The sequence below is a fragment of the Chrysochloris asiatica genome, unplaced genomic scaffold (genome assembly GCF_000296735.1).
Source record: "Chrysochloris asiatica unplaced genomic scaffold, ChrAsi1.0 scaffold00049, whole genome shotgun sequence".
NCBI classification, from domain to species: Eukaryota; Metazoa; Chordata; class Mammalia; order Afrosoricida; family Chrysochloridae; genus Chrysochloris; species Chrysochloris asiatica.
Window position 1 is genome coordinate 15,570,267 of NW_006408567.1, and position 13,950 is coordinate 15,584,216.

At 38.3% G+C, this 13,950-nt stretch overlaps 1 protein-coding gene across 1 annotated transcript in view; it reads left to right on the forward strand.

Moving 5' to 3' along the window:
- The first annotated feature begins 640 nt into the window (after positions 1-640).
- Positions 641-13,950, forward strand: part of MORC3 (MORC family CW-type zinc finger 3) — a 50,166-nt gene continuing 36,856 nt past the window's right edge. Inside the window, exons 1-8 of the mRNA XM_006862565.1 lie at positions 641-664; positions 3,700-3,772; positions 5,817-5,949; positions 6,848-7,062; positions 7,935-8,082; positions 9,904-10,054; positions 12,376-12,504; positions 12,697-12,816. Coding sequence (XP_006862627.1) covers positions 5,918-5,949; positions 6,848-7,062; positions 7,935-8,082; positions 9,904-10,054; positions 12,376-12,504; positions 12,697-12,816 — 795 coding nt within the window. The 5' untranslated portion in view covers positions 641-664; positions 3,700-3,772; positions 5,817-5,917. The remainder of the gene's footprint in view (positions 665-3,699; positions 3,773-5,816; positions 5,950-6,847; positions 7,063-7,934; positions 8,083-9,903; positions 10,055-12,375; positions 12,505-12,696; positions 12,817-13,950) is intronic.

Below are 13,950 nucleotides of genomic sequence, written 5' to 3' on the forward strand. Positions count from 1 at the left end.
AACAGTATAGGTGTGGCACTGTGGGCTAATGCGTCAGACTGCAAAGTCGTTTGAACTGCAAAGTCAGTGGTTCAAGCTCACCAGCTGCTCCTTGAAAACCCTACATGGGGTCACTGTGGGTTGGAATTGACTCAGTGGCACTTAACAACAACAAGGATACCAAACTCGAGAGTTGTCAACTAGAAACAAACTGTTGCTATCTGTGTCCTGTGGATGCTCTTGCTGGCACAATAGTAATTTATATAAGATCTCTCTTCCTCATTGAGGAGTTGGGATCACTTAAAAGGAGTGGACAAAGGTCAGATTATCAAAGGTGCAGATAAGGGGCAGAGTTTGGGGGGTGGTTTCTGTTGGATGCTTTTCATACCACCAACAACCGAAACTGTTGAGAGTAGGATAGAACTAGTGAATTCTGTCAATACAGAAAGACTGGCCCCAGTGTCTAGCAGGAAAGTTATTGGCTTTTTAGACACTGTCCCATTTACTTTACCTGGAGATCTGGAGACTCATTTATTGCCGGGGCTAGAGAGTCTGGGCCTCATCATTCTTTGGTTAGAGTTAATAGGTGGGCTGTCTTCTGAGAGGGGCTGGGATTGCGGAACTGGAGGGTGTGATGCTCCAACTCTGAAGGGAGGCTTCAGAGAGGGGCATTCTAATTTCTAGTGTCCCCACTGCCCTCAGGCCTGACAAGGCTTGGTAGGGGTTCTTGGGTTGGAACATGTCTTGGCCCAGTGGCCTTCATCTCCTCATCGGAAGCATGTGCTCAGCTGTTTAGGTGCCTGGCAAAAGCCAGTTTGGTGTTTTTGTTTTGGACCTGGGGTCAAGGGAAGCATATGCAATTGAATACTATAGTGGAGATGCTGTTCCTTCTCTGCCTTTCTCTCTTCTTCACGGCTGTTAAATACTTTTAAAAGTTGCATCCAAAACATCACATTGTGGGGTTTGGGACCCTTTTCATATATTTGGGATTGATTGTGAGATGAACTTTAAGTGTAAGTATGTTTTACCTTCAGGTGATTCAGGTTATGACCTCTGTGAGGCGGGCTAGGAACAGGACTGGGTTGTCATCAGGTCCTTGGGTAATTTCTCTCAGGTTTTCATAGTTGACCACCTTATGGGTGTGTTGGGCCATGCATGCGGCTAAGCAGGAGATAATGTGATCTCCCTTAGCTTCTCTGCCTCCATCTAATTGATAATTCTACTTTGGATTTGGGTGTGGGACTGTGTCCCTGGTTACAGGGTATGTGGGGGGGGGGCCCGCTCATGTCAATCATCTGCATGGTCCTCAGCTGCTTTCCAGATTAATTCTTTCTCTTCTCTAGTAAAGGTGGAATTTAAATAGGCTAAATATCTTGCCAAGCCATATGGAAGGACTGGGTCAAATGAAGAAACTCTTTTTAAAATTTGGTGGGGTTTTCACTGAAGAATCCTAAATTTTCTTCAGTTTGGGAGAGGTCAGAGAGTGAGAACAGAAGGTAGACTCTTGTGGGACCACTAATTCATGCTACTTTGCAGATGGAGAGGTAGAGGTTTGGGTGTTTGAACTGAGTCTGGGGCACAGGGGGAGGTGGGGGCGGTGAAGAGGAGTCGGGATGGGGATCAGGAGATGGGAAAGGATGATGTGAGGGGACAAGGGAACCAGAGTGGGGTTCTGGAAAGGATGAAGACTCTGAGAGGGCAGTTGAGTCAGGGTGGGGTTGGTCTAGTGGAGGGGTGGCAGAAGCTGCCATTTCACTTGGGTCATATGAGGATGCCCTGGAGGGGCTGGGATTGTCTAGAAGATAGAGGGGGGAGGGTCATCGACAGCATCAAAGGTTTCAAAAGGAAATTTTTTTTGAGGGGGTTTCTCATTGAGAAGAAGGATTTGATAGGTAGAACAAGATGTACACAGTGAGGGTTTCGACCAAAGGTATAAAAATGCCTGGACATACGGTACCTCTGACTACTTGCCGTTCCTTTGTGAGAAGTTGTCTAAATCTTTGGAAATGAAAAGTGCCGTGTTCGGGCCACCTAGAGTCATTGTCTAGGGAATGTTATAGCCAGGCAGTGTTGCCAAAAAATAAAATAAAATAAATTTCTGTTTGTTAAAGGTCAGGAGACCTAAGTTTTTGAGATTTAGGAGAAAGCACCCAAGAGGGGGGTGTATCTTCTGGGATTCAAGAGACTGAGTTGTAGTTTCTCACAATGGGGTGGGAGTTGTTTGCCGGGACTGACCTCTCTTTCACAGGGTGTACGTCCCAAGTAAAAAGGAGATGAGTCGGAGTATCTCACAGGAGAGACGGGGGGGGGGGGTGAGGGGCTTCGTGGAATTGGGGCGTCCCCTCAGTGTCCAAATCTAGGCCTGCCAGAGGTTCCCTGGGAACTGAGGACAGGGGAGATAGTCTTTGGGCGCCTCAAAGACGGCGGTCTCCAGTAAGGGGCAGATGTACCCACTGTGGAATCAGTGGTATTGGATGGTCAGCAGGTGCGGCAAGTAAGCCTCCTTAAGTTGGAGCCACAGGGAAAGTTAGAGAAGAAAGTTGTGGGAAACAGGAAGGCTACTCCCAAGGAGCGGGCGGAGGGGCCCAACAGGGACTGGCCAGCTTTGAGAATTCATTAAGGAGGGTTTTTTTTATTTTGGCCTGAGCCCTCATGCAGCCAAGTGTCTGACCAAGAAGAAAAGGCAGGTGAAGGAAGGAGTCTGGAGTCACAGCCAGAACTGGGTACCCGATTCTCTATACACACAAAAAAATCTAGAAATGAGAGAAAGCTCTTAGGCTGTTGTAATGCAAATTTCCATTTCCCAAGCTCTTAGGCTGTTAAGTTTCATGTTCCCCAAAAAGAAAGCTCTTAGGCTGTTAAGTTTCATGTTCCCCCAAAAGAAATCTCTTAGGCTGAGTTTCATGTTCCCCCCAAAGATAGAGGCCTCATTCACCCACACCCACACCCCACTACAGGATAAAAGCACCTAGCCTGTACAGGAAGGGGGCCCTCGCACGTTTATTTTAATAAAACTGTCCTTGCTGAGCCACTTTCTCTTTCTACCTCCTTCTTTAATAACCATTTTAGCCTTTATTCTGACAGGTATGATGATCGTAATTGATATCTAAACTTTCCATTACTCTCTTCAGTACTCTGAAAGTGAAGTGGCTCTCATTGTCTGAGCCAGTATTCTCTACTAGACCAAACCTGGGTATAATCTGCTCTAGGATAATTTTCATAACATTGATAGTGGTAGCAGAGGCCGAAGGGAAGGCCTTGACTCAGCCAGAAAGATGGTCCACTGTTAGCAGCAGCTATTTCAGTCTTCCTACTCTGGGCAACTCCGTGAATTCTATCTGAATGTTCTGAAATGGCCTCAATCCTGGAGGCCTTCCTCCCGTGGGATGTCTCCTGAGCACCTTCTTATTAATTTTCTGAAAGGTTATGCAGCCCCACATATTTGCTTGGAGGGCGATAGTGTAGAAACCAGCACACCACTAGGACACAGCATCACACATAGCTTGTGCTGAACAGTCTGAGATTCTGAACTATTTGAAAAAGAGCACAGTATCAAGAAAGGAGGAAGACTCAGCAGTATAATTAAGCCAGTGTAATTCTTCCAGTGGAGGAAGACTCATTAACAACTTGTAATAATGCAGGGGCAGAGAAATATATTACTTACTATTCTTTTCAATAGTTAATCTGCACTAAGTAACTTGAATCATTGTTTTGTTTTAGCTCTGCCCGAGGTTTTTACATACAAATTCTACGAGTCACACTTGGCCATTTAGTGCAGTTGCTGAATTGATAGGTATGTAAATTGAAATTTCATATATGTGTTGCTTGTAATTATAGTTTTAAACACTTTTTATAGAAAATAATATACAGTTGCTCGTTTTAAAAAAGCCAATGTATCTTGAATAGCTATATATTTTGGTAAAGGTAATCTAGCATAACATTATTCTAATCACTGTGTAGCCTTCTGTAGTACTCTATGAATTTCATAATGCTTAGGAGTCAATTTACCAAGTCATAGGGTATTTATATTGAAAATAATTATATTCTGATTGTAAAAGAAGTATTCCCGTTATAAACAGTAACAATCATGTGTTTTAATAGTATAAACATACGTAAAATTCAGAGTGGATTCATTTTGCTGGCATTGCTAAGTAGGATTAATATTATGTTAGATTTCTGATAAATTCTTTCTCTGATAATTAAAATGTAAGATTATATTGTAGTATTTTTTTAATGGAGAAAAGAGGAAGACTGATGAGATTTGTATTATGGAGCATGTTTGGAGTGGGAACAAATTCCTACATGTAATTATTTTTAAAAATTTAGACACATGTTTGAGAAACAGATAATAAACAAAAATTGTATTCTTAGGGATTCTTAGATACACCTTAACTTCTTTATACTTAAGAAGGAGCACTATCTTAGATGTGCAAGAAAAAGAAAGAACTGTTGGGTACCCTTCTTTTCTTTGGTATCAGTTTTTCCCAAGTGTCCCAGCTAACATTTGCATACCAGGTGTGGTTGTTTGTTTCAAACCCTGGAGTGGATCTGTTATGACATTATAGCTCTTCATGAGTATTGTTTTTTTTATGGCTATCTGACCTGCGATCATACATGTTAATAGTACCACCCCAGTTTTGGATTAGAGCAGCTGAAGTCATGGTACTCTATAAGGTATAGCAAACTTTAAGTTTTCTGTAAAACACCATCTATCATGAAATGGTTAAAATAAAAGATGATTTGATTTCAATTGTAGACTGCATTTGGAAAGTTAATTTGAGAACTATTATTCAGATTATAATAAGGACTTAAAAATATACCTCCAAGGGTAGTTTCACAAATTGATTTTATCACAACAGCTTTTCAATTTTTCAATTTTTATTTTTCCATTTTTCTTTTCCACATTCCTTTATACTTACCTATTTTGAGAGCAAGTAGTTATGGTAGCATAGTGGATTACGAGCTGGCCTACTAACTGTTGGAATCTGCCAGCTACTCTGAGGGAGAAAGATGAGGCTTTTTCTGCTCCTGTGAACATTTACAGCATTGGAAATCCTATACAGGGTCGCTATATGTTGGCACTGACTTGATGGCATACAACCACTATCAACCACCATTCTGAGAGAAACAAGTATGCTAAATGAGGATGGTAAGATGGGGCAGTAGACACAGATAATAATAATGTTATTATTGTTAAGCACCATCAAGTCTGTTTTGACTCATAGCAATTCTGTATAGGGTTTCTGAGGAGCAGCTGGTAGGTTCGAACCACCACCTGGTGGTTCAAATTCACCTGCGGTCCACTGCTTATCCTACAGTGCCATGCCAGGACCCCGAGATAATAATAGAAGTATAAAAACTGCCAGAAACTTTGCTTAGATTAAAAAGGAACATAATTTGAAGATCTGTGAAGAAGGTATATCTTCATCTATATAGCTATATAGCAATAGCTTTATTGTGTTCCTTCCATGTCATCTAGGAGCATTAGTTTTCACTCAGGTCTCAGTTTTCTTCATGAAAGCCAAGCAAGTTCTTTGGCTCCTTTGAAAGCCCTTTCTTAATCATCCTTCCTTTACACCTTTTTAATGTAGTAGGTACCTGTCTTTGCTCTCTGTATAGCTTATGAAGAGCTTTGGAAAGAGTTAATTCTGCAGTAGTCATTGCATGATTATATAGCAAGGTACAGTTAAGTTTTCAAAATGTTAAGGTTTCTTAATAATTTTAGGTTTTAAAATGTCTTTAAAATAAGGTGTTCTGTTGCTTTTTAAAAGTTATTCTGAATGGTCTTTCTTTAAAATTTAAAATCAGAATTTCTCAATAAAACTTTATTTTCTTAGATAATGCTTATGATCCTGATGCAAATGCTAAACAGATATGGATTGACAAGACAGTGATAAATGGCCATATATGCTTGACATTCACCGATAACGGGAATGGAATGACTTCAGATAAATTACATAAAATGCTAAGGTATGTAGAAATATGGTAAACTTTAAAAATTGATCTCTTTATCAAGAGTTTCTTATATTTTACTTCTTGCTGTTTTGTATTTTAAAACATGTAATGCTCTACGCACAGTGTAATCTATTCTCTAAGACTCATCTCCAGAGTTGAGTGTCATTATATGTATTAGGCAATTGCTACCATTCTTGTTGCCCCTGCCCTGTGTCTGACTTACTCTCAAATTCCATCAGCTCTTTAACTGCAGCAAATTGATACTAATGGTTTATACTTCAGTGTAGATGAATTTTAACTAATTTTTCCAATAAACTTTCTTTTGGGGGAGGGGATAGAATACTTTAAAGGAATTCAGAAGATGAAGAGATAGTATAAAATAGTCATGGGTACAGCCCAGAATGTCAGTGTATGCCAAATATGCTTGCCATGGAAACTGAGCTGTATAATGGAGGGAGAATTTGGAAGCCGAGGCCTTTCCACTGTCCTTTAAATAATACTTATGCCTACCAAATAGTCAAGGTAACCATAAAGTAAAAGCCATAGGTATAATTATGCCACAGTAAGTATCCTTAGAACAAGGTGATTATTCATATATAGAGGAAGAGATACATGAGGTGAAATCTCAAGATCCCTTGATCTCAAATGATAATTTAACTGTTTATACAGGTGTGCAGACAGTGAGTTACTGTGTTAGTTCTGAGGCCCCTATGATGAAGATTTCACTATCCTTCATTTCACAGAAGGGAAAACACATCAAGATCTGTTAATGCAATTTTCTCGAAGATTATTGCAACTAGGAAAGATGAGGCCAGCATTTGAACCCATGTTTTTTACTTGCCTATTATGGTTGTTGAATGTAAAAAATGAAAATTATTGAGAATTATTTTCAAAATCTTTCTTTTCTTTTTAGCTTTGGATTCAGTGACAAAGTCACCGTGAGTGGTCATGTCCCAGTTGGATTGTATGGGAATGGCTTCAAGTCAGGTTCTATGCGTTTGGGTAAAGATGCAATTGTTTTTACCAAAAATGGAGAAAGCATGAGCGTGGGCTTCTTGTCTCAGACCTACTTGGAAGACATTAAAGCGGAGCATGTTGTTGTCCCATTAGTGGCATTCAACAATCAACATATCCTTTTGGTTTTGACATAAAAATTGGAGAAGCTGAAGAAACATGCTGAACCATTTGATCCTTTTGCTTTCCTGTACATTTTTATTCCATTCCAGCTTTTATTTCTGTTCACTACCTTTACTCTTCCCCTGACGCTAAAAAGTGTTTGTACCTTTCTATATTTACTGTTGGAATTTTGGCAGGGAAATGCTTAACTTAAAGTACTTATAGCTTATGTTAAACTTCCCATAATGTTTCTCTTTATTTCGGAGTTACTTTGGTCTAATAGGACTTTGGTGCTATATCTTGAAATTTTAATTAAGGACCATGAAAAGTAAGATATATTTAGGAAAATGCCTTCTGTATAAACAGATTCACATATTGGAAACTTAAATTAGTTAGGAATAAGCCTAAACTTGCTTATTTTTTATCCTTTCCAGGGTTTATTTAAAATTGGACGGCCATTTAAAAGCTTAGAAAATAATTTATTGTTGTTGTTAAATGCAGTCAAGTCAGTTCTGACTCTAGCAACGCTGTGTAGGGTTTCCAAGGAGCAACTGGTGGGTTTGATATGCTGACCTTGTGGTTCTCAGTCCAGTGCTGGTCCTACATACAGTTCCACATTGTTGTTGTTGGTAAGTACTGTGGAGTTGCTTCTCCTAGTCACCCTGCACTGGGTTTCCGAGGCTGTTAATCTTAACGGGAGCAGAACACCTCAACTTTCTCCCGTGGAATTGCTGGTAGTTTCGAACTGCTGACCTTTGAGTTTAGCAGCCCGATTTGTAACTACTACAGTACCACATTAGGAAACAGTTTTTCTGTTAGAGTGCTTTCCGTATTGTAATTGAGAAACTTACGTTGATGGCTTAAGTCTTTAACTTCAAATATACGACAGATGATTAATTCAACAGAATCAGAAGCAAGCCTTGCTGCAATTTTAGAACATTCTCTGTTTTCTACGGAACAGAAATTACTGGCAGAACTTGATGCCATTATGGGTAAGAAGGGGACAAGGATCATCATTTGGAATCTTAGAAGGTAAGTGTAGACCTCAGCTAATTGTTGACCATTTGGGAAATTAACAGCATTTGTGGGAATGGTTTCATTGTATCTATCCAGTGTTATAGTTGAAATTTATATGAAAATTACTCATCTTGTGGCTTAATGATTTCTTTTTCCACAGGTATTTATAGAGGTCACTTTGCTAAAAGCAAATTTCAAATTCTGTTAGCACTTTAGTGTCTTGTTTGTTATCCAAAAAAATAAAATGAAAAGACAAAAACCCTGGCTAACAAATTCGGAAGAGAAACTTTTATCCATTACTTTTTAAGCTAAGCATGATTTAGAGGCACCCTGATGATACAATGGTTAAGCTCTTGGCTGCTAACAGAAAGGTTATAGGTTCAAGCCATCAATGGCTCTGCAGGGGAAAGACTTTGTAATACGTTCCGGTAAAGATTACAGCCTAGAAAACTTTATGGGGCCTAGAAAACTATTCTGTTGCATGGAATTGTTATGAGTTGAAATCAACTTGCTGGCACCCAACAAGAACCATGTTATAGCACCCGGAGGGAAAAGTAACAGGTGAAATTTTTGTGCTGCTAAAACTAGCAATCCTTTACCCTTCTGAGAATAAAGTAGTTTTTAAAATGAAGATTAATATGTAGTATTGAGAGATGTAAGATATATTGAACCAAAGGAATCAAACCTAATGAAAAACCTAAAAATTTATTGTATTTTTGACCTGGATTCCTTTAAAAAAAATGTTTTTTAAAATTTTGTTTTCACTTCCCTGGCCCTCATCCTGGTGGTAGTGTTGTTTTAGTTAGACTTTTTATTTTGAAATCATTGTAGATTCATATGCATTTGTAAGAAATCATGCACAGATTCCATGTATCCTTTACTCAGTTACCCCTAATAGTAACATTTTACAAAATGATAATATCATACAGTATCACAATCAGAATATTGACATTGATATAGTCAAGGTACAGAACATTTTCAGCACCACTAGGCCCTGTGGGATAATGTGCAGGACTGCAGAGTTGGTTTGAACCACAAGATCGGTGGTTCAAGCTCACCAGCTGCTCCTTGGAAGCCCTATACAGGGTCTCTGTGGGTTGGAACCAACTTGAAGGCACTTAACAACAACAACTAAGGATCCCTCATGTTGCCCTTTTATAAGCACATCCACATCCTCCCTCTACCACTTGACCACCACCGTTCTCCATTTCTAGAACTTAGTCATTTCGTAAATGTTACATAAATGGAATCACACAGTAAGAAACCTTTTAGAATTTACTTTTTTTCACTCAACATTCATAGAGATTTTTCCAGGTTGTCGCCTGTATCACTAATTTGTTCCTTTTTGTTGCTGGGTAGTATTGCATTGTATATGACTTACCACAGCATGTTCAGTTATTCACCTGTTGAAAGAAATGTGCAGTTTTGTAAGAATATACTCTTCATTTTTCTGGGATAGGTGCCAGGAGTGTAATTGCTGGTTCTTATGGTCAGTGGTTCAAACCCACCAGCTGCATCTTGGAAATCCTATGCAGGGTTTATGTGAGTCAGAACCAACTGGTCGGCACTTAACAACATAACAACAACAGCAATGGTGTTAGTTGCAAAGAAGAAATCTGCCAAGTCTTCAAAGTGGCTGAACCATCTTACGCTACCACTAGTTTATATGAATGATCTATTTTCTCTGCATCTTCATAGATTCCTTTCATTTTTCTTACTTTTGAATACAAACCCCCTACCATGTATAGTTTTTTGTTTTGTTCTTAACTACTTGTGTATTTGCTTGTTTATCTTGCTCTGAAGTTATAGCTCCTTCAAAATATTAAATTTTTGCAGCGACAAAAATGAAACAACAGAATTTGATTTTGATAAGGACAAGTATGACATCAGAATTCCCGAGGATTTCGATGACACAACAGGAAAGAAAGGGTACAGAAAGCAAGAAAGGGTGGACCAAATTGCCCCTGAGAGTGACTACTCCCTGAGGGTATGTATTTAGCTTATTTGTGCAAATGCAAAAAACATGAAAACTATGGAATTAATAGTAGAGTTTATGTTATCTGCTGTATTACAAATGCTGCTTTACTGATCTCTGATGGAGCTCTGGTACATAATGGCTACAAGTTTGCTAGCCGCAGAGTCAGCAGTTCATACCAGCCATTCCATGAGAAAAAGCTGAGGCTTTCTGATCCTGTGAAGATCTACAGCCTCAGACTTTTCTTGAGTACATTGTTGTTGTGTGCCGAGGAGTTGGTTCCAACTCATAGTGACTCTGTACATGTTTTCCGAGGCTGTAAATCTTCACGGGAGCAGAAAGCATCATCTTTCTCCTGCGGAACAGCTGGTAGTTTCGAACTGCTGACTGTGATTCGCAGCCCGATTCGTAACCGCTACGCTACCAGAGCTCCTTATGAGTACATTGGTTGTCTCTATTTACAAAGTCTTTTTGCTTTATTTGCAAAGACAAGTCTAATAGTGCTTGTAGTTCTTTTATTATATAGTTGTTTAAATTTGGAATACTATAATCAGTATATAATTGTGTGACAAATATCTGAGATTTGACCTTTTAGAAATTATTGTAGCTTTATGATTAAAGAAATTATATGTAGTGTTGTTGTTGTTGTTGTTAAGTGCCGTCGAGTCGATTCTGACCCATAACGACCCTGTATAGGGTTTCCGAGGAGCAGCTGGTGAACTTAAACCACTGACTTTGCATTTCATACGGTTTTGCAGTCTGGCGCATTAACACACAGCACCACACCAGGACTCCTACCTATATGACAGTGGTGGTGGTAAACGCTGTCTATAGTCAGTTCTGATTCATAGCTACCCTATATAGCATTTCCTAGGATTGGAGTGGCTGGTGAGTTTGACCACCAACCTTGGGGTTAACAGTTAAGTGCTTACCCTACAGCGCCAAACCAGTCCCTTTTTCCTGGTAGGCAGTGGTGATTATGATAATAAAAATATTAAGTTTCTTAATCACTATGCGATATGTACTTTTCACATAGTAAAAATATGATAACTAACGTTTTACTCTATTTTATGACCTAACATTATTCCATAACCCCAAGCTGAGGATATATTTGATAATTATTAAGTAAACCATGTAAAGTTTTCTGAGGTTGTAGCAATTCCACTGGCAGGTCATTCCTGTTCCTGATTTACCTAGTGATCTAGCCACTAAGAAAGTCTCCATCAAATACGAAGGCAGGTCCAGAGTCAGCCAGAGCTGAGGATGTATTTTTAGTACAGTGTAACATGTAGAATATTTAAAGGTATTATTAATTTTAGAAGTAACAAAAGCACTACTTTTTTTGAAATCAGGAATTAGGGAAAATAAAAACAATGTTTAAAATTTAGTTTTGTGTTGGATCTTTCTTCTATCTTTTTGAGTTATTCATTTCATTTCCTTCAGAATATTCTTATAGCTTTGAGGGTAGTCCCTGAAATCAAATTTTAACATGTTTTTGGATACTTAAGTTTGGTCAGGCTGTTAGGATATTTGCCTTTCTTGTCTTAAGAATTGAAAACATAATTTAATGACTGTTGTTACAACTCAGTTTTAAAAAGCACTATATTGTCTACTATGTAATTGTTGGTGCATTATTTAATTTTTTTCTTTGTCAAGCTTATGTAATATTTCCTTTTGTGTATATTAGGTCTTCCCCATTATTTTTGTCTAAATAAAATTTTGATGTTGTGTTTCAAATTATAACAATATTAATGAGGAGGATTCGAAAAGTTGGTGGAAAAATTCCACTGTCTTTTAACTCCTTTTTGCCATGATCTATTTTGCAGAAATATCTACTTGACAGAAAACTATAATCATTTGTATAGCTATACATTTAAAAAAAAAAAATTAAAAGATCATGCCATGCATATTGTTTTATATCTGTTTTTCATTTAATAATGTAGTGACACTTACATTGTTGTTAAGTGCCATCAGTCAGTTCCGACTCATAGTGGCCCTGTATAGGGTTTCTGAGGAGCAGCTGGTGAGTTTGAACCACAAACTTTATGGTTCAAACTGACCTTGTGGTCCAGTGCTTTATCGTACAGAACCAATACTTGATTGTTTTGATAACATTTTTACTGACCTCAGTTTATTGAGATTATTTTTAATAAAAAGTAAGTCTGAAATCAATTTAAAATTAATACAACTTTATAATGTGTACGATTTATTAAGAGTTAGTGGGTCCTCTGTGGAAATAAGGTCATTTCTTCCTATTTAAATCTATGACTAGTATTGAGCAAATCTATTGATAATTCTTTGAAAAGGACAGATGTTGTTGTGTGTCTTTGCAGGCTTATTGCAGTATATTGTATCTAAAGCCAAGAATGCAGATCATCTTACGTGGACAGAAAGTGAAGACACAGCTAGTTTCGAAGAGTCTTGCCTACATTGAACGTGATGTGTATCGACCCAAATTTTTGGTATCCTTTGATACTCATAGAGATAAATCACTCAGGCTTACTCCCCTTCCTTCTCTACCCTTTTTTCCTTAAATAGATTCTCATCCTCCAACTTTGTCATTTTTTATGCACTTTGGACTTGATAAATAATGGAATAGAAAAGATGAATTGAAAGGGAGGTGTTGTGTTCAGAAATTTCCTTAACATTGTAAGACTAGAACAGTGAGAATTACTTTTGGATTCAACTGCAGAAATAAAGAGCATTATGGGATAATGATGTATCACAGGAACAGACTCATCAAAGCTTATGAAAAAGTTGGATGTCAGTTAAGGGTAAGCTTTATATTTGTAAAGAAAACATATATTGTATAAAAGATAACATGTGAGTAGGTCAAGTATGAAATTATTTTGCTCTTTTTTTACATATGACTTTTAACTGTCAGTGCCTTTGTAATTGGCGTAGCACTTGAACTTAGAATACTTTTATATTTCTTACTTGATCTTGAACAACCCTGTGAGGTTTGTTGTTGTTAAGTACCATGGAGTCAGTTCCGACACATAGTGACCCTGCACAGGGTTTCTGAGGCTGTAAATCTTTACGGGAGCAGAAAGTCTCATCTTTCTCCCCCAGAACAGCTGGTAGTTTCTAACTGCCGACCTTGGGGTTAGCAACCCAATTCATATACAGAATATTTATTCATTTTGTATTTTCCAAAATCTCACAATGAAATTCAAATATGGATCTCAGACACAAATGCAGATTCTTTTTTCTTCCCCCCTCTATGTTATTATTTTGAAGTACTATCAAGTCAGTTCTAACTCATAGCACCCCTGTACAGGGTTTCCAAAGAAAGGATGGTGGGTTTGAACTGACATCATCGTGGTTAGTAATCCAGTGCTTATCCTACAGTGCCACACCAGGACACCTGTAACCAGTGATTATGTCCTGCTACTGGAATAAAATAAGACTGCTTTAATTTAGTGTTGGCTGAAGCAGCCTGATAAACAGTATCTGACAATTTGCTTATCTTGGAATTGCTTCCTAAATACATTGGTACCTTCCTCCAAAACCACTCAAACTGGTGGTGAATTCATATTTGGATGATGAACACTACCCACCCACCACCTTGATAATGTATCCATTGCAGGTTCTCACAGAGAGGTTTAGTGGAGTGATAGTGGCTACGTGTGTGTGTGTGTGTGTGTGTGTGTGTGTGTGTGTGTGTGTGTGTGTTTTAAGAGATCAGTGATAATTCTGAAAATCAACTGCTGGTCTTAACCCTAGGCATATTTTTTTTTCTTCAATTCTCGGCCTATCTTATTTCATTAAGTTCTTTGTAGAAAGGTATGAGTTATACATATAACGATAGTGTGGGTTTTTCTGAAACACTGTTCAATTGGAGTTGTAATGTTGCCTCACCTATTTTATGTGACATGAACCCAGAATTATGGCTTTTTTTTTTTTTT